The 25160-nt window shown below is 29.5% G+C and overlaps 1 protein-coding gene across 4 annotated transcripts in view; it reads left to right on the forward strand.

The window, feature by feature from the left end:
• LOC136084007 (TNF receptor-associated factor 5-like) overlaps nucleotides 1–25160 on the forward strand; it is a 143540-nt gene that overhangs the window by 33296 nt on the left and 85084 nt on the right. For all 4 annotated transcript variants that reach the window (XM_065803998.1, XM_065804000.1, XM_065804001.1 and 1 more), the window contains exons 2-4: nucleotides 19148–19326; nucleotides 24274–24328; nucleotides 24470–24574. In XM_065803998.1, the coding sequence (XP_065660070.1) occupies nucleotides 19160–19326; nucleotides 24274–24328; nucleotides 24470–24574 (327 nt within the window). In that variant the 5' untranslated portion in view covers nucleotides 19148–19159. The remainder of the gene's footprint in view (nucleotides 1–19147; nucleotides 19327–24273; nucleotides 24329–24469; nucleotides 24575–25160) is intronic.

Genomic DNA, 25160 nt, shown 5'->3' on the forward strand with positions numbered 1-25160 from the left:
GCTTTAAAATTAACCATCTTGAATTGAGGGGAAACAATCTAAAAAATCTGTTGCGGTTTGTAAATTTTTTTTTTTTTTAAATATTATAAAGTTGTTGTGCAGTAAAGATGCACTAACATAATTAATAAAAAATAAAAACTTAAGTCTTTCAAAGATGAAGTTCTTAAAAGAAAGTGGTTGAATACGATAAATCGTGTTGTGGATAGTAGTGCATGTAGCAACCAATGGTTTCCTAAAATCTTGTAATTTTTATCTTTGTTCGACACACTTGATTACTGGTGGGATACTTTTAATTTGCAACTTAATTTAGTACAGGTTAATAAATATCAAAATATCAGTAATTTTTATATCCTAAAACAACCAAAATATTATGTAGACAGCAATGTAAAGCTAATACCTAAAAATATGTAAAAATAAAGCAAAATCACCTAAAAGACTTATATTTTGCAGACATCTATTCACTGTTTCTTTTAATTAACTTTTAAAGTAATTGTTGGGCATAAAGTTATTGTTAAATAATGTTTTCTTGACTTTGCGTATAAAAATGAATAGTTTGTTTTCCCCCAATTCAATATGGTTACTTTTGATTTCGTGATATAGTCACGTAATTCCGGCTGGATGGATGTGTTACGTTGAATAAACATTGTTTTATAAATAGCTTAAATACGTTAAAGAAGCAGCTAATGTCTAACATTGATAAACCTTAAACCTTGCGACGTTTTTACAGTGATTATTTGCGTACTTTTACTCAACGTTGAATATAAGCGATTTTTTGAAAAGATAAGATAGATTTAAATTTATAAGCGTTGAAAATGTTTGTTTTTAACGTTGATAAAGCGGTTTGTTTTTAACGTTGATGAAGCATAAATTTTAAAACGTTTTTAAATTGGCTTTTTACGTGAGTTGATTCTACATTGAATAAACGTTTTATTTTGAAAAGGTAAAGGTGGAATGCAAGAAGCGAACTTGAGTCAAGTTCGACTTGAACTTTACTTTGTAACCAATAGCGGCAGAGTATTTTTTGAAGAAAACACCCATACTCTGCTGCAATTGGTTACAATGTAAAGTTCAAGTCGAACTTGACTCAAGTTCACTTCTTGCATTCCACCATAAATTACGTTACGATTTTAACGCCTATTCAACGTTTCAATATACCGTGATTTAGTATGCAAAAACAGACATTGAATCAATGTTGAAAGCACGTTGTTTTTATGACTGTAACGTTTTTTCTACGCTGCGACCGGTTTTCAATGTTGATTCAATGCTGACATATTTGCTGGAAGGCCACAGTCAAAATATTTTAACTCTTGCGTTTTTTCATTTAAACAATTATTTCAAAGAGATTTGATTAGATGCACATTATTATAGAGCAAAAAAACGTTTTCAGTTGCCCGTTATGGAGAAATCAAACTGAATATTTTAAAGAATGCTTGATTTACTTTATAACCTCCAAATAATGAGCAAATTACAAAACTTAAAACAGTAGTTGCAAAATGTTCTGCATTATTTAATGCTTTTCCAATTAAAAAAACCGTCTTGATACGTTAGTTGTGGCTTTACATAAACTTCGTCAATTACAATTATAACATTTTTTTGATGAAGATGAATAATATTTGTTGAGAATATGAAATATATGAAAGATATTTGTTGAGAAAATTAACATCCTCTAATTTAGCAACTTTTGATATAAGTTTACCGAGTTTACAATACTTGGCATTTTATAAACATCTCTTATATTTGAGATGTGTATGAAATGCCAAAAAAATATCATTATTGTAATCAACGAAGTTTATTTATTATTACCACAACTTACGCATTAAGTTGGTAATTAATTTGTATGAACTTTAAATGTTTTAAAATCATGAAAAACAACCCGCTAAAAAATGAGGCATTGATTTGATGTTGATTCAATGTTTCTCGTCTACATTGATTCCATATAGATTTTTTGTTCAAAATGTTAGCCACTTATCAACGTTTCTTTGCTGTTTACAAAAAACACTGATCGAATGTTGCTTTTCACCGTTTAATCAACAAACATTTATTCTGGTGATTCAACACTGATTTTTATAATGGCCGACGGCATTTTGATATGGCTTTTTGATCCATATATCAAAAAAATATAAATTAACAATTAACAACATCTTAAAAAAACAGAGCAATTATAAATTTGTAGAAAAAGTTTTTTTCATTTAACACTGTGTTTCATCAATAAAAAGACTCATTATAAATGCTCTCATCAATAAAAAAAACTCATAATTTCTAATGAGTCTTTCTATTAATGAAACACAGTGTTAAATGAAAAAAATTTTTGTTAAGTGATTTTCTACTTATCTAAAATTTATTTATATATATATATATATATATATATATATATATATATATATATATATATATATATATATATATATATATATATATATATATATTATGTATGTATATATGTATATATATAAAATATTTGTATATAAAATTTATACATGTTGCTCAAATCTTCACTTGTTTTGTAAAAAACAGGCTGTAAATAAAGGATTTAGCAAAAAATTTATTGATAGAGCAATTCAAAGCTAACTCAAAAGTATAATGAAAGAAAGTAGGCATTGCGTTAAGTAAGAAAGTTTTATATTGAATTTAACACAAAGTTTACATTTTCAAACAACTTATTTAGCGTTTGCAGCATTCTTCATTTTTAAAACTTTTCGATTGAGTCGTGTTCCTGATTGCCTTTAAAATTCCGAAATGTCTGAATGACATTCGCAAATTTTTGCATCATGATACTGTCGTGTAATCGCATCTAAATCAAAAATTCAAATCAAATTTGAAAAAAAACTGGGATAAACAAAATATATTTCCTGTAAAAAAAAATCTATATAAAATGCATTAAACCATTCTTACCCACTATCATATGATACAGGGTGTATGTTTTAAAATTTATCTTCAATGAACCACCAGAGACATTAAAACAGGCCCCAGCGTCCTCGCTCATCAACAACTTTCCAAAAGCAAAAGCCGATTTATATGAAGTATTACTTCCACAACGAATAAGAGAACTCATCTATTATTAAAAAAAATAAAAATTACTTAAGGGTCAGAATACATATTATGTACATTCTGTATGAATGAAATTATCTTGAATTCAATACATAGATTTTTAAAATTGATTCTTGAATCACTTTTCTGATTTGATTCAAAATTTCGAAAATTTGTAGGGGCCTTATGTAGTCCTTGATATTAAAATAAAAAGCAACAGTAGTACCTTTTTATCTATTTTTGCCATCGCAACTTTTTGAAAATCTTAAAAAAATGTATTAAAATAAATAATATTATTATCATTTATGTAAAATATTTTGTAAAAAATTAACCATGAAAAATTACCTAAATGGAAAAAATAAATAAAACTTTGATTAACACGTAAAACTTACATTCTTAAAAATTTAATTTACCCTGGCAAGACAAATGTTTTTCTATACTATCCTCTTTACCCAAAACACAATTTTTAGAGCCATTTCGTACCTAGGTATAGATAAATTATACATACAAAAATTAAACAAAATTTTTAAACATTTTATAGTGATTTTTATTTAAACTTGTCAACAAACATATATTTATAAAATATTTGTCAATAAAATTATATTTTATAACATATAGTTCTGACTTTTTTTTTTCATTTTTTTACTGCTCACGCACACAGATTTTAATTAGAACAAAAGCAACATTAGGCCTTTTTTTTACCAATATATTTGAAGACAACATCATTTTCCCTTGAGATAGATTAGTTTCTTTCGAGAAGTCAATGTTATTTTCAGCAGCTGAAAAGCTTACTATTTCACTGTGTAAATAGGGAGTTGATATCGATTTAAAAACATCTATAATTCAGTAAAAAAATAAGCATATTTATTTTAACAAACCATTATTTTACTTTTTCAAAAATAGTCAACCTGCTATATTTGGAATGACGTTAGATGTTCTTTGGCTATTTGAACTATCAAAATAATGTCTTTAGTATAGTTGTTCATCACCAATCACAATATCTTCATCACTTTCACAAAATGTCATTGCCGTCTTTTTCTTTAATATAAACTTTACATTTAAACAAAAAAATTGCAAAATTTTTTATTTATTAAAAACTAATTTTAGTAAAATTTACTTTCGCTTTGTCCCTTTTTTCTCTTCGGTGTCAGTTTCAATATTAGAAGTATCTGCTGCTTTTTATAAGCGTGACTTAGCTTCTTCATAAAAATCTAAACACAAATTTATGTACGTAAAATCATTTATCAATATCTAATGAAAATGCAATTGAAATGTTTGCGGCAAAAGCAGGCCCTATGAGAACGGGGTGCAGTTGGTGCACTGCATAAAGATTAATGAATTTTAATGAAAACCCCATGAAAGTTAATGAATTTTTTAGTTTTTAAAAAACACTAACAGTTTAAAAAAAAAACTAAAACATTGTTAAAAAAACTTTTTTTTATAAAGACTCCAAAATAAAAATGTTTTTGTCAACGATTAAAAAAACTTTTTGTAATCGTTGGAAATCTTCTTTAAACATTCTAAAGACATTCAGAACATATAATTTAAACAAATGCCCGTTGGATTTAAAATAAGTGATATTAAATGAGAGAACAGCCATATTGTAAGAGAGAAATAAATATGCACCAGTACATGTTTATCCTCTACAGTGCCCTGGTCAAAACATTCAGTTTCAGTATCTAATTCAATTATTTTACATTTTTTTTATGTAATATGCAAAACTGTAGTGTATAAAATCCTAGCTGGATATATCTTCCAATCAGAGGTTGGTGGCTGCAAGGTTGTGACAGCTTTACGAATAGCAGCGAAACTTTTAAGTGGCGGCCAGAAGCATTTCCCATCATTTTTCATCCAACTTTTTGCAATCACTTCCACTTCTTTAATTTTTCCATTTAAAAATTGACATATCAATATTCTGGTGCAATTTAATTCTAAACAATCTTATATAAGTTACAAAATAAAATTAAAAATACATTAGAGATTAAAAACAATGACCTTTGTAACACGCTTTTTAGATTTATTAATGTAAAACACCAGCGTAAATATTTTATTATTTCTATAAACATACCAGGTATTTGTTTCACAGAGAAAATTTATAAATTAAAATGCATTCAACTCACTTTATAATTATTCAATAAACTATATATTTGACAAATTTATAACAATTTTTACAAAATGACACATGCACAGACATTTTTTAAAAATTGATGGTCTGCAAGTATAAGCAAAATTTGTGTTTTTAATTCAAGAAATCAGTGATCATAAGCAATATCACAATGTCTAAGCAGAAATAAAGCATAACCACCTTTTTAAACAGGTATCATCAAGCCTTTTTTCAAAAGTTCTTTTTTTTTCAGAAAAATTGTTTTTAAATTGGCTAATGAATTTACATAACAAACGTCTAAATAAGATGTTTCAATACAATCAGAAAAAAACTTTTGAACTGAATGAGGATTTAGACCCTTGCATTTTAAAAGATCTACCAAAACCGCTTCTACTAAAATAAACCCTTTGTCTTGAATGAAATAAACTCTCTTAGATTTGATGTGACCTTTTTATTTACCACTTGGACAGAAATTTCTTTACCATTCCTTTCTCTAAGAATAATTTCCAACTTTTTTCTCTATTCTAGTTGACTCACTATTTGGGCAACAGTTTGATGTGATTTTCGCACCATTTTTTTAATTCGACCCAAAAAGATTTCATAAGGAAAAGCTGATAGATGATCAAGACTCTCCCGAAAGTTAACACAATCATCAGCTAAATGAGTCATGCTATGAACATTGTATGTTACAAAGATCTCCCAATACAAAATATGCACTTCTCTAACAAACCATATAAGCAACTGTTTAGCATATGCCACTAACAATTCATTTTTTACCATTTTTTCAGAAAGCAGTATGTGCATAGCAATTGAAAGAGAAATAAATAAGTCATAGTTAGTTTTATTTATTTTTCTTTTTTAAAACAACAGGTCCGGCATAAAGCAGAAAGAATCGAAACTCTGTTGCTTTTCCACTTCTCAAATTCATTTAAAGAGCGTGGTCTACGTTGAAAATTGGATGGTGTATAACTTCACAAATTTATGAGTTCATTTGAAATACTTTCTTTAACAGATTGACTTATTCTAATAAATAAGGGACCTTTACACCAGTTTATTAGAAGTTTTTTAACTACCCCAAGACATATAAGGTGCATATAGTTCAATGGGAATCCAGTTACCATTGGGAAATTTAACTGAACAAGCAGGGAAAGACTCTCAAGTTGGTGACCTTCTTCTTTATACAAATTATTTTTAAAAGCCATGTCAGTACAAAGTAAAGCAGTTGTTTCCAATAATCTTACACCATGTTTTTATTTTATAACTGAAATACATCTTTCACAGCTATGGTAGCCACTATGCCCTTTAATGTATTTAACAAATGCTCTTGCAGGCGCATCACAAACAGAAGCTTTAATAGACACCTGCAACTGTTTGTACCCATTAGTTTGCAATTTTTTTATTTCAAGAATAAAATCTTCAAAGTATTCGTCCAAACTGTTTGGTTTTCCCTGACCATACCAAATTACAACAGCATATAGTCCTTTTCTGTTAATTGTAATTAGTATAGGCCAAATGGAAGTCTTTTTACTATTTTACATAGGTGCACCATCAATACTTACAATTAGATCAAGCTTTTCTATATATTCAACTGTTGATATATAATTGCACTTTCAACTCCAAGATATATATAATCCATCAATTACACTTTCAACTCCAAAATATATATAACCGCCTCCACTGACATATAAAATATTACCTTTTTGAAGAGATTTTTGTAATGTCTGCCTGCATTTCAGTATAGATGGAGTAAATTTATTTAAGTGAAATAAAAGTGCATTTAAAGCATCATCTTTTATACAGTATTTTAATTACCACTCATATAAAAAATCTTTTGTTGAAGTTAGAGTATCAATACTACTGTATAAACTATTTTCAGCTGCAATGTCGTCAACATCACCATAATTCGATTCAACTTTACTTAAAAAAATTTATTTTCAGGCGAAGTGATTGAAAACATCAATATATCGCTGTGCACATCTTCAAAAACTTCAAAAATCTTTTGAATGTCTGAATCTAGATGAACACAATTCTCTATACCAACAATATTGCACTCTTCAAGAAGATATTTTATTCTTTTTTCAGCATATCGTTTTTCTTTCATAAATTCTCTCATGTATAGGCTTCTGTCACATTTAGGCATTATTATCTTTATTTTATCACATCACAAAAGAAAAAAAATAAACGAATTATTACACAGGTCAACAAAAAATTTTTTTTCTTCTGGTGCCGAGCAAGCAATTTGTTTTTTGTATAGTATTTCTCATTTTGATTTCAAATATGCAACTCTTTTTTTTACCATCAGGTCAAGTTGTAAAGATATTTAGGTTCAAATCTTAAGTATTTAGGGTAAAGTCCCTAATATTGTCGAAAAAAAAGTTATTCAAAAGTATGTCAACCTGGGTCTCAAAAGAAGCGTATTTTCATAGAGATTTTAGATAACATAAATATTTTTCCTTAAAATTTATTGACAAAAAAATTATGTAAGAAAATGATAAAGACTCTTAAAAAAAAGTCAACAGAATGTTATTCACCAAAAAAACACAAAATACTTATTTTTATTACAAATAAATAACATTTTTAAAATCTCTATGAAAACACGCTTCTTTTGAGACCCAGGTTGACATACTTTTGAATAACTTTTTTTTCGACAATTTTAGGGACTTTACCCTAAATACTTAAGATTTGGACCTAAATATCTTGACAACTTGACCTGATGGTAAAAAAAGAGTTGCATATTTGAAATCAAAATGAGAAATGCTATACAAAAAACAAATTGTTTGCTCGGCACCAGAAAAAAAAATTTTTTTTGTTGATCTATGTTATTCTTAACGGGTGATGCGGACGTTATCGGACAAATCCTAATTTCATTATTTGAGCATAATAATTAGTTTTTGTAGTTTTATGCGTAGACGTAAACGTTCTATAAAAAATAAACTTTATTATTTGAAACTCAATTATTTAAAATGAGGTTAAATGCAGCTGAACGAGAATCTTTTCGAAAGCGACTAAAAATGTTGTTTGTAAATAAACCTAATATAAAAAAATAAATAAAATCGTAAATCATTTTGAAAAGGAAGGATTTGCTCGACGTACAATATATGATAGCATAAAAAGACTTGAAACTGTTCAATCGTTTTCTGATAAAAAGCACCCTGGTCGTCCGACATCCTGGACTAGAGAAAAGAAAGCCTAATTAACGAGACTTGTCAACAATCGAAAAGAGGTCAGTCAGAGAAAAATAGGTATTAAATTCGGTGTAAATCAATCGACAAATGGTCGTCAGTTAAAAAAAATGAATATTAAATATAGAAAACGTGAAAAGACTCCAAAATACACTATATAACAACAAATAAAGGCAAAGAAAAGAAGCAGGAAACTAGTTAAACAACTCTATAACACAAAATCGCTTCTAGTCATCGATCACGAAAAATACTTTTGTTTTGCAGGGGACAACATGCCTGGAAATTCTGGATACTACACAAACAACAAAAAGACATGCCCAGAAAGTGTTCGTTTTATAGGAAAAGAAAAATTTCCAAAAAAATTAATAATGTGGATAGCCATATATGACCGTGGTATGTCCGAGCCATTGTTTCGCACTTCCAAGGCTGTAGCGATCACTTCATCAATCTATATTAATGAATGTTTAGAAAAACGACTTCTTCCATTTATTCACAAGTATCATGGAGACTTTAACTATTTATTTTGGCCAGATTTAGCAAGTACTCATTATTTTAAAGATTCTCTAAATTGGATGGACCAATATGTCCATTACGTTGATAAAGAATCCAATCCCCCAAATGTGCCTCAAGCACGACCAATTAAAAATTTTTGGGGACATTTGGCACAGAAGGTTTACGAAGGAGATTGGCAAGCTTCAACAGAGCAAGTTTTGATTGATCGCATTAAACTAAAACTACAAGAAATTGATTTAAACTTTTTAAAGTCGCATATGAAAGGCGTCAGAGCAAAATTGAGATCAATTGCAGATGGTGGTGTTTTTTCATATAAAAATAATATATTTTTATTAAAAGATAAATGCTTTATTTAAAAAAAATTTAATAGTAGTTTGTTTTTTTATTTATAAATAAGTTATTGACATTTTTATTTTGTCCGATAACTTCCGCATCACTGTTATACAGAAAAAAACAATTTAAATTGCATTTTGTACTATATAGTTTAAGTTTGCAGTCAGAATTTATCAGGCAAATACTTGCAGTCATAAACGTTACTAATTTGCTATGATAATAGTAATGTTATTATAATAAGCATTAATAAGCCATAATTCTGCTAAGTTGTAACTTTTTCATGTTAAATTGTTTAAATATTTACATTACGATGTTCTATTGTCCTCAAATAGTTAAAGAACTACCCTAATTTCATTAGGATAATTTTAATCCAAGAAATAAAGTACATGTTTTTCAATAAAGTTTATATTCATTTCATACCGTAATATAATTAAAATTTGAACAAACGTTTTATTACCACCAAAAATAACGAAAAAATACCAGCAGAACATGCTGTTTGATCAGCAAATTACTGTTAATAAACGGCTTAATAAATTTGTTTTTTGTCAACAGAAAATCAACGAACGCTCTGTGTTTGTAAATAAACGTTGATTTGCTGTTGATAACATCGCCGCTGCTACAACATCCATTTATAGTTGATCACCGTTGATCGCTAATGTCAACGCAAAAACGACGTTAATCAACATCAAATCAACGCTTCATTTTTTAGAGGGAACTTATTAGCATGCATGCATTAACATTTTTTGGTAATAAAAAATATTCACCAGATATTCTAATTCTGAGGCTTTTGAGTATATTGCAAAATCAAAATCTCATTGCAGTCGTATTATAATACAACTGTAGAGAGATTTTTTATTATCCGTGTTCGGCATAATACACATATGCCTCGTGTTATTTAGGATTACTTGAAATAAGTATGGCGGTATGCACGCTTTAAACTTTATGTTGTATTTAATTCTTAAACTAGCATTGTCCTTAGAATATTACATGGTACCAGAAGTAAATCTGTATTTAATTCAAAATGGAACAACTTAGACCATTAGAGGCCATGAATTTAAATGGCAATGTTTCAGAAAACTGGCAAAAATGGAAGCAGAGATAGAATCATTATAAAATAGCTTCTGGAGTCAATGATAAAAATGAAGATATTCAATGTGCTATTTTCCTTCATATGATTGGCGAAGACGCTTTAAGAGTATATGATACATCATTTTCACAATCGAAGGAAACGATAAATTAACACCTTTAGTTCAAAAGTTTGAATGTTATTTCAGCCCAAAAAAAAACATAACTTATAAACGTTATTTATTCAATACATGTGTGCAAGACGGCAGACTATTTACTGACTTCTTGATTGATTTACGAAATAAAGCTAAAACATGCGAGTTTGGAACCCTCGAAGAAAGTCTAATACGTGACAGAATAGTCTCTGGTATCAACTCTAAAGTTGCCAGAAAACGACTACTTCGAGACACTGAGCTCACTCTAGAAAAACAATAAATTTTATGAGAGCATATGAAACATCGAAAGCACAACTAAAAGCACTCGAAAATACAATCCAGGCAGATTCTATAAACAAACATGGAAACAAAACTAAATTCAACTACCTAAAGATTGATAGAAATTTACAAAAATCTTGCCATTACTGTGGATCACAACATACTACCTCATCTTGCCCGGCATATGGCCTAAAGTGCACAGCATGTGGAACACTAAACCATTTTGGTAGAGTGTGCCGATCCAAAACTAATCGCTTTAATACTAATTGTATAGACTAAATTGATCAAAAGGAAGTCAACCTCAACGTTGCAGAGTTATATATTCATCATGTTGCAGCATCGATGGAATGTACTGACGCTTTATTAACAAATATTACAGTCAACAACAAAAATATAACATTTAAATTAGATACTGGAGCCCAATGTAACGTCATTCCATACAACATCTACAACTCTAATCCTGGAAGACCTCCTCTCAAAGTGTGGTGGAAACAATATTCCTGAACTAGGAACTTGCAATCTGACTGTTAAAAAGAAAAACATTTCACGAGTGTGCCATTTTTTTGTTGTATCTCTTTCTGATGTAAAACCACTTCTTGGTCTAAGTACCTGCAAATCTCTTGAAATTCTAAACATTAACGATGTTGAAATTGATAAAGCTAACACTTTAAAACATTATGGTGACGTTTTTACCGGCCTTGGTTTAGTTAAAGGAAACTATTATATCGCAGTTGCTAAAAATGCAATCCCAGTCATTCAAGCACCAAGGAAAATATCAATGACTGTCCTACCTAAACTTAAAAGCACACTTGACCGTCTTGTAAAAGCCACAGTTATCTCAAAAATTTCTAAACCAACACTTTGAGTACACTTAATGGTCATCATTGAAAGAAAAGATGGATCCTTAAGATTATGTATTGATCCGAAAGAACTAAACAAGTCTGTTTTAAGACAATACAAAACCACTCCATCTACAGAAGAAATCTCTAGCAAACTTTGTGGCAACAAAGTTTTTACTGTCATAGACATGGCTGATTGCTATCGGCATATAAAAGTAGATAAAACTTCTTCAGAGCTATGCACATTTAACACTCTTTATGGCCGATACAAATTCAACCGCATGCCTTTCGGCATATCATGCGCATCGGACGCTGCACAGGAGATGATTGAAATTAACTTTGGTGACATCCCATATGTTCTGGCTATCCACGATGACTTGATCATTCCAGCTAAAACAGATGCTGAGCATGATACAATTTTCAAACAAATTCTACAACGAGCTTGTGAGAGAAACATCAAATTCAACCTTAAAAGAATACAATTTCGAGTATCTGAAGTCAAGTATCTTGAGAATATAATCAGCCATGAAGGCATAAGAATTGATCCTGATAAAACTAAAACCATATCTGCATACCCATTGCCTGCATGTCAAGCAGGTTTGAAACGGCTCTTAGGAATGGTGCTGACAATTCATCCCAAATATGTCAGAGTTAACAGCTTCCCTCCGCCAGCTGCTTAAAAAAGACATACTCTGGTCATGGAACCATGAACATACCAGTGCTGTGGAAAAAATTAAACAGTTTCTTTCATCTTCTCCTGTACTCTCATTCTTCGACACATCAAAAGATGTCCAGATTCAGGTAGACGCATCTTCACATGGATTAGGAGCCTGTATTATGCAAGAAGGTCACCCGATCAGGTATACATTTTCTAGTTTAACTGTAGCAGAACAGAGATATGCCCAGATAGAGAAAGAAATTTTAACAATCGTTTTTGCTTGTGAACGTTTCAACCAATATACCTATGGGCAACAGGTCTCCATAGAAAGTGATCATAAACCTCTTGAATACATTTTGCACAAGCCGCTGTCAGAAGCACCACCTTGCATACAAAGACTTTTGATAAGACTCCAAAAATATCAAGTTTTAGTGAAATATGTTCCAGGAAAAGATCTACACATTGCTGACTCTCTATCACGTACCCACCTCAGCAATTTTGACGAGGATGATAGCCTAAATGAGGACTGCAACGTTATGGCCCACACTTTAATTCAAAATCTGCCAATATCAACAAATAGACTAAAGCGATTGTAGCACGACACTAAACTTGACCCTGTGCTCTCTCAAATAACAAACTATATAACTTATGTTTGGCCCCGAAACCGACAAATACTTTGCAGTGAAGAAAATAAATATTGGTCCATCAAAAACAACTTACACCTAGCAGAGGGAATAATTCTAAAATAAAATAAAATAGTCATACCAACTGCTGTGAGAACCCTCATATTAAGACAGCCTCATTTATCACACTTTGGCACCGAAAAGACGAAAGCTAGAGCTCGAAACACTGTTTACTGGCCAGGGCTTATAAGCGACATTGATAAACTAATACTTAATTGCCAAAAATGCCTTAAATACCGTAATAACAACAAAAAGAAAAAAATCATTGAACACATTCCTGACTTACTGTGGAGTAGAGTAGGATCAGACATATATGAGTTGCATGGAAAAATATTTGTAAATGTTATAGACTACTTTTCTAAATTTATTGAGAACAGTGTCATTCCTGACAAAACGGCATTCTCTGTAATCAAATTCATGAAAACCATTTTTACTCGTCACGGAACTCCTTCAACTCTCATTGCCGATAACAACCCCTACAACAGTGCAGAGTTCTTTAACCTCTCAAAAGAATATGGGTTCAACTTCACTCCATCAAGTCCTAACTTGAAAATACTTAAAAAATGCGACAACCCTGAACTTAGTCTTCTAGAATACCTCAACATGCCTCTCACAGGTATGGACTACTCTCCATCCCAACTTCTCATGAACAGAAAAACGCGAACAACCCTACCTGTCCATCTTGATTTACTTATATCAGCAGTTCCTTTAAATGCTTATAGTCAGATCACCAAGTCCAGAAATCATCAAAAACAATATTATGATCGGAACGCATCTGAACTCCCAAATCTCGTAGCAAATGACACTGCCCGGATGAAAAAAAAATGGAACATGGAAGAAAGTGACAGTTAAAGAAAAACTAACATTACCCAGATCATACAAAATGGTAGATAAGTACGGAAGAGTATATCGGCGTAATCGTAAACATCTGATTAAAACCAATGAGCAGCCACTAGCATATCAGCATGAGCAACTTGATTTACCATACGAAATACGGGCAGCTATCACACCTCCTATATCAAATGAGGAAACAGCAAACAATGAAATCAAAGAAGCTACAAGTATTCATGAAACTCCATTGACTGAACAGCAGCCTGACGTCCGAAGGTCGTCGAGGACTAAAAACAGACCTGCCTACTTGAGGGACTTCATTTAACTGTGTATATTATAAAGAACTTATTTAACTATATAAAATAAACACATTTAAAAAAAAAATAAAAAATAAAAATAAAAAATTTATGGAAGGAAGATGTAATACTCTTGTTCGGCATAATACACATATGCCTTGTGTTATTTAGGATTGCTTGAAATAAATATGGCGGTATACACGCTTTAAACTTTATGTTGTATTTAATTCTTAATATAGCGTTATCCTTAGAATATTAAAGATTTTGAAATTGCAAAATACTCAAAAGCCTTAGAATTAGAATTTTTGGTACACATTTTTTATTACCAACAAATGTTAATGCATGCATGCTAATAATATTCTATATATATATATATATATATATATATATATATATATATATATATATATATATATATATATATATATATATATGTATATATATATATATATATATATATATATATATATATTTTTTTTTTTTTTTTTTTTTTTGTTTTCAGAACATAATAACTTTAGTCTGCGCATAACTTTAAATGGGAAAAAATATGTGAAAAGTAATATATTATTTTAAAATAACTTTGAGAACTTAATGTAAATTTCGTTAGAATTAGATAGACTTTAGTTTTTTTAAAACAAGTCTTCAAATAAATTTCTCTTGCTTTCATTTTCATTACTTGAATTTTCCTCAATTTAAAAATTCTAAAAATGTAAAACAATCGTATCATAAAAGTGAGTAATATATTTTAAGAAGATTATGTGAATATAATATATTTAAAAAATAAATTTTACGGTTTTATTACTGCAGTCTTGCCCGTGACTGAGACAGCATGCAGACATACATTTTAATCCGTTTTTCTTGCAAGAACACATACTAATTCTGCGCATGTTTCTTGACAATGTTTTACAATCACAACGAATCACATTTATATATTGGTAAGTGCTACATGTTTGTCTGTAGTAATTGAAAGAAGACAACCATTATCTAATTTCCATCCCCATTCTTTTGGATCTAAGTTAAAAAATTTATCTTGCATTTTCCATTCAATAACCTGGAGATGAACTCTAAAACCATAAAAAAAGCAGCACGATCTGTTGGTGGTAACTTTTCTGGCTTAATAATTCTTTCACAAACCATTTGTTATATTTCAAACATCTAAGAAATAATACTATAAAAATATGACATTTTCTCAATTTAAATCTAAATTTTCTCAATCTAAATGAAGGACTTAAGTCCAAAAAGTTAAAATTAAACGTTCAAATGGCTACCGCATTTTCCTAAACAAAGATTCTGCACTTTCATCAAAAAATTCAATAAAAGCCTTTACAGCAGATTCTTTAACTTCTTTTTTGGTTGCCCAGTAATCCAAAATAATTTCAGATACTGATTGTATACTATTCAATTTTTGAAGTATTTTTCAAAAACAACGTTTTCCTTTACCCAGTATTGAAGATGTCGAGTCACATCCTGACTCTTCATAAACAAAAAACAGATGTTCTCTAAAATCCATTAATCGAGGTTGAGCATCTTTTATTCTCCAGAGTATTTTCTTGCTTTTATTATAAAAAAACTTCAATTAATTTATCTTTCCAATGATACATTAGCATCACTGCTATATCAGTATCATCGGAAAAAACAAAGCATGTCAAAATTTTTTTGCAACTTCCAACAGTTTAGAGACAATTTTTGTATCAGCATCCCCTTTGTAAATATATACTTCTTGGCCATCTTGTTTAAGATAATCTGACAAAATAAAATTAACAGTGCTTTGTTGTGTGAACTTGATAGAAAACGCATATGTGAGTTCGGAACCTTATTACTTACTTTCATGACAAAAGTTTGGGAAAAACCATTGCATTTTGTTCTAATTATGTGTTTATTAGATTTAATTGAAGACCTTTTAATATAACCATTAAATATAATATAAGTGGTGGCATAGTTTTTTCTTATATAGCTGATGTAGGTCGCAACAATTTTTATAAATCTCATACCTTTGTTCCAAATAACTCTGTGGAGTAAGGAACCTCTGTCAAGGACATAAATGCACAAGATGACGTTTGTACTAGACTTAAGTTGGTTGTCAGGAAGAATCACTTTGCGTAAAGATGATTTGTTTGCTTTCAGCGTTAGGTTATTTTTAAATAATAGTTGTAAGATATTAATGAGCTCATAATCAAAGTATAGTTAAGCGTCATCTCTCTTTCTGCAGTTGCTGGAAACCTATTAAAAAGGAGAGTTGAATCAACAAAATTAGTTTGTTTGTCTAATTTTACGCTATTAGTCAAAACATCCAAAGAAAAAAACGTATTCTTTTTTTTAAACTTTACTTCATTGAACTTAAGACCGTCAAGACAAGTTTATAGATAAACGCCTATGTTCTCAGGCGCGTCGCAGTTGACACGATTTCCACCATTGACTCACACAACACCCGTGGATAATGAATATAGTTTTCTATCATCAATATTGAATGGATTTCTTACAGCAAACCAGTCGTAAAACAACTTACTATTTCATAATCGCACACTAATCTTTTAATACCTATTTCTTTATTGTTTTTTATAACTCCGATGTCAAATCCAGGTAATTTTTGCATTGCTTTATAAACACTTGCAGAATACAGATGCTCATTGTCCATAGATTGCGTAAATTTTCATCAAATCCTCTACTTCTTGTTTTTTTGTTTTGTTTTTTGTAATTTATTTTTGTTCCTTTGTGTATTAAACCAACTTTGCATTCTAAAAAACGCATCAGGGTCTACCAAATTACAAGATCAGAAGATAGGCCATCCCAATACCTTGAAGATTGATGCACTGCGTGACGACCATCTAAATGTTGTTGTGTAACTACAGGTTTGTTTCTGAAAGATATTGAATTTCTGGCAAGTATAAACTGGCATACTTAGCATAGTTTTAATGTCCTAATGCGGCAAATAATTAACCATTTTTGAGATTGCTTGAAGATGCAAATACCAGTTACAAGTTCTCTCTGGAACTAAAAGTTACTTTGTGGTACCGATGTGGTATATGTTCCGAATTCGAAGTATTGCTGTGCGTGATTCATATGATGTGTAGGTTATTATGACACATTCAATATTTTTGAAAGCATCTGTATTACCAAGACTGATTATCTCTTTCTTGTTCATATCATTTTGCATTGTCATTTTATAACTGTATTCAAGTCCGGATATATCTAGTTTTGATTTGTCAACTAAAATATCTATAATATGACTCATGAATGCACTCTTTGACCTACATGTGAACTTTTAAGGCTCTTGCAACAGCTTTTCCTTTAAGCAAATGCTTTACCGTATCTTCAGAGCAAACTTGCTTTGACACCTTTTTTAGGTCGTTCCTACCATTAGTTTTCCAATTCTTCCAAGAAAACTCATCATTGTGTGAAACCCTCCGAGTCGTCATACTATATTGAAGTTCTGATCTTTTATAACACCGATCGGTTTCTGCCACAAAGGCTCATTAAACGTAACGCAGGGAATAGTTGTTTTATATTTATTAGCTTTATCAATTATGAACAGCAGGGTAAGTATATGCAACTTTCATCTTAAGAGTTAATCAAAGGTAAAAACTTGATGAATGCTTTTTCATTAGTTGTTGTTGATTGTGATGTAGTATGCATCATATAACCTGACCAGTTTGGGCGAGGATTATTTTTTGAGCTAAAAAACCATGCTACATACCAAACAATATCACTCATCTTGGGCGCACTAAATACATCAGATACAAACTTTTTATTGGTTTAAAACTTACATTTAACAAACCGTGATAGCTTGATCCTTGATAAGGCATTATTTTAGACGACACATCAGATATATTTTTATTAAGACTTGTGTTTCAAACACATTATGCTTTCATAACTGTATTTAGAAGAAGAACATATTCTTCCTCTCTATTCAAAGAACGTTCAATCATTTTGTTAATCAATGGTATGGACTCAACTTTAGCAATTGCTGAATGCTTGTGGTCTACCTTTTTGGTACAAAGAAAACATTTTGATTTCCAATCAAATACTTCTTCAAAAAAGGATCGTAGTTTCTTTCTTGGTACTCATAATGATTGATCTTTACGACTATTCACAAACTTTCTTCTTCAGCTATGATAGACTAGTACTTTTGTACTTTTATGCGTGTTCTGTTGCAACTGGAATTTAATATAACTAATAATGTGCAAAAATAACTTATCTGGTATGTTATCTTATCTTAAACCTTTTTTAATAAAAAATATATTTGTTTTTCAATTATACAAAGTATAAATAAATTATTAGAAATGATTCAGCAAAACGTCATTAATGAATACGAGTTATTATGTTAAACTGATGTTTTAACAAACTGCGCGAAATAAGTTTTGACAAAATTTTTATTAGATGTATTGTAAATTGTGTTTTACTTCCATTCTTTTTAGAAAAGATAACTTTATAAGAATTAAACTTTTTCAGTACTTTGATATGTAAAACTATCATTACCACATACTCTCGCAACTCTAAGTTACAGTTCTCATTATTTTTTGTGGTCTAAAACAAAATTAATTTTACTTTTTGGCAAAAAAAAACCCTTTTATGAAAGGATTATGTACTTTTATACTGGAGGTTGTCCCTCAAAAAGTGCTTGGTTTTTAAGAAGGTTGTCCCTCAAAAAGTGCTTGGTGGTAAAAGTTAATTTTTTTGATACCAAGTTAAATTCCTTAACGTGAATATAGACAAAGTAATAACATTTTAGACAATTAAATAATAAGATTTTACTATAACTTTTTCAATAAATCCATGTTTCAAAAATTCGTTACTTAAAACTTATTAACTGCAAGTAGATCTGCTTGCATTTGATAGTGTTTCACCCTTAAAATATTGTATTGTAGAGCTTTTTAGTTACATATAATTATCTAGTATTTGATAAACTTAAAATTTTAATACACATACCTAATTGTACTCTAATCACTCTGTAGGGTATTAAAACTTTTCATCGCATAAACAATCTGAACTATTTCTACTGTATTTTAAACAGGTTTAGCAAATTTTGACACATGACACTTTAATGAATACAAACATTCATTAAAGAATTAGAATACAAAATTGAAATTTCAATATTTCAATTTACAAAATAGTTTAAAAGTTTTTTGTTTTAACTAAAAAAAGTTAAAAAAAAAAAGTTTAATATCAATATATTTATGTTTAGCAAAAGAAAAAAATGGAAAGCCTAAATCAGGAGAACTTCGGTGGATACGATGCGTATTTTATAAGTGAACTTTTAGATGAACATGAATGTCCTGTATGTAAAATGGCTCTTCGTAAGCCAATTCAAACAAAATGTGGTCATCGACTTTGTTTGTCATGCGCAGAAGAAATGAGAAAAAGGTATTAATTTTTGTAGATTTGAATTGCAAGTAATATGGCATGCATATAAAATTACATTTAATAGACTACATATTTCCGAACTAGGATGCATACACTAGATCAAAATATGTAAAATTATTGTTAATGCTGCCTTTTCTTTGTTTCGACGCTAACTCATCGTTGATCTAATATCAACTTTAATTTTAAAAACAGCTTGATTTGTTATATTGATCCAATGTTATATTTATCTTGCAAAAGTTGATTTTTTTACAATATGAACACAACATTGATCCAATATATCTGACCCAATGTTCATTTAATGTAATTAGGTTTATTTTCATTCAATGTATAAAATGTAATTTGGGTGTATAAAGTTCAAGAGTATTCTTTGGTAGCTATGTAGTTTCTTTTTTTAATCAGCTCATAATTATTTTAATTGTAATTATGTATGAAGCGGTTTTTAATGCTGCCTATTGTTGGTAGTCTGAAACAAAAGATAATTTATTTGGAATGAAAAGAAGTTTTTGTTTCAACAAAGAAAATTACAAGCTTAAGGTGCGTTTCCACTCATCCGTTTTTCTATGGGAACGGGAAAGGAAACGGAAAAATAATCACGTGAGCATGCGCAGTTTTCCTTTGGACAAATAAAAACCTTTTTTACGCATGCTCACGTGATTATTATTTCCTTTCCTTTCCTTTTCCCGTTGAAAAACGGATGAGTGGAAACTCACCTTAACCGGACTTGGATTCAACTATAAAATTATTTGTTATATTTCAAACGTATGATGGAACTTTGAACGTTGCCGTTTGGGTATAACGACCGAAAGTAGTTGCTATAATGCAGAATGTAGAACTGCAATTTATTATTTCAACAAAATTTAGTATATGATGCTTTAAAAGCTTAAGGTAAGCAAGATAATGGGGAAGTTAAGCGTTGTTTGTTAGCAGCATTTTCTGTAGATGCTTATACTGCATACAAACTTTTTATAAAACGATAATTGAATGTTGGAGAGAAATGTGTTTGTGGCATTTAAAAACAAGATCATGAATATCATCAATATTTGATCGTGTCAAATAGAAAGTTAAATGGAAATGGAGGAGTAGAGAAGGCTTCAACTAATTATATAACAAAGTTTCTCAATACAACATACCAAAACATGCAAGTGCAGAATCCAAAAACAAACTAGAAGATTGGATTAGTCGTAAATAGTTAATTGAAGATGACGAAAACAAAATAGAACTCTCCAAAGGGAAAACCCTCTTAATGGTTGTTATCCAACGAAATAAAGATATAAAATCAGACATGTTTTGGACTGGAGAGAAGCAGTTTTATCAAAACGTACAACAAGAGTTGACACGACTTAGTATTGGATCGAATGTTGCGCCAGTGATTATAAAATATCTTTGAGTGTCATAAAAGATGAAGATGATTTGGTGAAGTGGAGAGTATCCGCCAACATGGACAACATTTTTGTCAATGAAATAATAGTATGCCTCTTATTTGTTAACAGACATTTTGAAAACTTTAGTTTGGAGAGTAAGGAAGGGGAGCAGATTGGATACAATGGGGCTCGTATATTGAGATTGTGTGTGAGCGAGGTTGGTGGCAAGCTTATGTAGTCCAGCGGGAATTCATTTGAAGTGATTTTGAAAAATTTAAACAGAAGAGTTGTGTTTTGCATTTGTGAGCAGCAAAATTTGAAAGTTGCAAGTCTCCCCAATTGTGTCTTATTTTATTTTTAACTTTTTACATTTAGTTTATTACGAAACATTAACTAATTGAATTATAATTAATGAACTTTAATACGAATGTTGGTGTAAAACTTTTATCCGCGTATTTTTATAAATAATGAAATGTAAATAACTTATTTTTTAATTTTTATAATTTTTTAGAGATGTTTGGGTCCTGTATAAATGGGTAGTTTTACATAAAAGCCATATATTTAGATTTAAAAAACGTGGTTGCAATTTGCTTGGATTTAGATATACACATATAGAAATATTAATAAGACGCTGGAAAAATTTGTTTTTGTTTTTCTTCACATATTTTTAATGACGCATTTTTTTGTTACTCAACAAAAAATGGTGTCTTTAAAATGGTTTATGTTGATTTTTCAAACTTATTTTTCAAATAAGATAGGAACTAATTAACTTTAAACTTTTTTATTTTTGAGTTAACTATTATTTTTTTATAAACCATCTCGAGCTTGTTGCAATTTAATACCAAAAATGCCAGTTTGTGTTTGGTAAAGACAGTTTGCAGTTTTTTGAAAAGAGTCGTTTTGTTTGATAAAATATTAGAACAATGAGGTTTGGAATAAAAAGTTAAAAGTGTGTACTTCAATAGGTTTATGCAAACAGCTAATGGTGATTGGGCTGTACATGGTGACAAGGGTATTGTGTGATTTGATACCAGTTCTTTGGCGATCGGCGCTTTTAAAGTTTATTTGTTTAACTTAAACAAGTTTAAACATTTCATTAAAAAAAATTATTTGTAAAATATAACTAAAAACAAACTTAGAAAGTTAATTTATTATAGAATTACAAAAATATGTTTAATAAAGGAGTTAATTTTATTAATTTCGCTGTAATAGCTAAAGTATTAAAAAAAGCAGTTACTACATTAAAACCAATGGTTTCCGAACTTCCTGACAACAGTTGAAAAAATGGGCTTGACTTGTAATTCAATTTTATCAGATTAATATAACATGTTTTTAGACAAGTCTTCCCAGGTAACGGGTGCAGTTTTTTGTCTTGTATGTCCACGCATGACTATAATATTTTAGACAATTTGGTCTTGGCCGATTGCGAGTCCTTAAGGCGTTGCGGAATAAACTAAGTTTCAAAAACAAAGAAAGCAAAACTATTTTTTGCGTCACTAATAACCATAAAATATTTGTTAATTGTAAAACCTCTCTTTTTATTGCACAATTTAATAAAATCAAGTATTTTCTTTGAATCGAGCTATTACAACACCATTTTGCACGTAAGTTATGTTAAGTAAAATGATTTCATGAGCAGCCGTGGCGCAGTGGTAGCGCACTTGCCTCAGAAACAAAGGATCCTTGGTTCAAACCCCACCTCTGTGCAAGTTTTGCGACATCGGTTAGGAAGAAGACGTAAACTTCCAATTAAATGCTCAACCGCGGTGCACTGTTATAAGACCGAAAGGACTTCTTGGGCCACCTAAACAAAAATTAAAAAAAACTTACTATAAAAAAAACTACCTAAACAAAAATTAAAAATAACTTACCTAAAAACAGTACTTCAAGCGTACTTAAAGTACTTTTTTTAGGTAAAATTTTACTTATATAATCAAATATTTTTACGTTCCAAGGTGGTCCAGTAATTTGAGATTTTAAATACATTGTTTAATATGTATATTATCAATATAAATTTGATCCATAATACGCGGATTATATCTGCCTGGTCTCTAATATCGATTTTTACAAATTAACTGATGTATTCAATTTTATGTGGCGAAAACATAATACGTATTTTGTTTTAAACGGCTATGTAATAATTGGGTTGCAGTGAGTCTAGATTAGTGTTATAAACTTGTTTTAATATTAATACATCTTAAAATATCTATTAATAAGATTTTGTAAGTGTAATTTATGTTTTTATATACTTAAAACATAAAAAATATTGATATTTATTCATATATAAAATAAGAAAACTTGAAGTTTGCTGATCCTAATATGTTGGGTGCAATTGTAAATGGTACGAACTTAACTGCACATAATAACTTGTCTAATGTTATAAACCATCTTTGATAAAGGTGGAATATGCAAAAGCTCTAAAATTCGTTTCGAAGAGAATAACAAACAATGGGTACAAAATGAACCGAAATCGGTTCAATTTGTAATTGGTAAGAATATTCTTTTAACTGCCTTCATTGATAAAGATAACTCTGCTCTTATTCAATTGTAGTGTCCAGACCCCAGGTGAATTACGACTCTTCAAGTAATAAAACAAAGATATGAAGATTGGCACCATTAGTTGCATCTTTTTTATCTTCCTAACTATTGCTTGCATCGGATTGTAGTTTGCACCAAGATGGTAAAGAAAAAGAAGCCAAAGCTGCTTTACAATTATTAGAATATATGAGTTTTTGAATAAAAAATAGTTTTAAACCAAAATTTTTATATTATTATATACAAAAAAAGGTTTAAGCTTTAGATTCTTTTTTATATGGATTATATATTGGTTTCCTGAAATAATAAAAAAAGAACTAGAACTGCATAAAAACACTTTAGATTAGTAATATAATATGTGTTTAATTTTTTAAATGCATAAAATCATTTTCAATCAAAATGCCACATTAATATTAGTCTTGTTTATAACTTTGATAATTTAAAAAATTTAACATGTTATTTTAATCGTGATATAATCGTGAATACCGTAATCAGTTATTCCAGGTATCACAATCAAGCTAATAAAAATTCTTAGTACCTTTACATTTGTAGTGTAATAATAATGAATGTTGTAATTATGGGAGTAATCAGGTAAAGTTATTACTTTAGAACAGTTTATCTTTATTATGGTTAATAAAGTATGTGGTTGCTAAGCAATTTAGGTATCCATAGCGACCCAAAAATAAATCTAATTTCACCATTGATAGCGCAACCGTATATTAGCTAACAGTGCAGCCTTTTTAATATGAGGAGTTATTAGTTTTGTCCAGTAAGAAGTAAATTCTGCCCCACTGTGAATTGCATTTTAAAAAATTTGGCTTTTTGTGTATTTTTTAAAACATAAATATTAAGTTAGAAATCCTTACCTTGATGAAACTTTTTATTTAATACAGTTTTCTTTCGTTTAAAACAACAATCTTTCAAATTATGCGATTGAAATTAGTATTTTCTGAGGTGGTGCAACAGTGTATTTTTATTTTGCATTATCTGCATTTTTTATACTTTTGTAATATATATGTAATCAAAATAAGAAACGTTTTTCTTTTTTTAGAAATAAGGGAGTCTTAATTTGTCCATTGGACAATAGCATTTTGGATTCCAGCGAAGTAACTATTTTTAACTTAGTTTATTAATTTTAATTTTTTAAATCAGTTTATATAACTTATTGTAATTATATAGAAAAATCTATTTTTTGTTTTTCAAAAAATGTCTCTTTTACTAACAATTGATAAAATGTTTTCTCATAGATTTTTTCCGATGCAGCTATTGAAAGAGTTATAATGCAACTAAAAGTTAAATGTAGTAATTTTTCAAGTGGTTGTGAATGGACCGGAGAATTAAAAATACTTAATGTATGTTAATTAAATTTTATTCAAAAATATTTGATGCAACAATTTTACTATATCTTGGTGTTGAAAAGCCAAAAAACATTCTTCATTAATGTTTTTTTTAGTATGGCTATTATTACTATTTGAAGAGCGTTTTGCTAAAAGAGTTAAAGCGTTCATTTCACTGTTTTGGGAAAAAAAATAATAATCTAATTGTCTGGCAAAATATGTTTTGAAAATCAATAGATTTTTAACCGTAAACAATGTTGATGAAGAGTTTTTTTATTCATATTGACATAGTTTGAGTACTTTTTTAGTCAAGAAACCGAACCTTTGAAAATCACAATTTTGGAACAATAGCTTAGTTGCATTTTTAAAACTCGCTCTTCACTTATAAATGGAATTGTAAAACATAAGTGATTTTATAACAGTTTAACTGAGGCAGACCAAAGTTTTTTGATTTACTATGGTATTCTACTTGATGACAACTATGACAAGATTTTTAACCCATATGCAATAAAACATAGAGGGATAAATGTTTCGATTTAAAACAGTTTAGCAAATTTTTTAAACTTAATGTAACCTAATAATTAATTATAATGTAATCTAA

This window comes from Hydra vulgaris, chromosome 08, assembly GCF_038396675.1.
Source record: "Hydra vulgaris chromosome 08, alternate assembly HydraT2T_AEP".
NCBI classification, from domain to species: Eukaryota; Metazoa; Cnidaria; class Hydrozoa; order Anthoathecata; family Hydridae; genus Hydra; species Hydra vulgaris.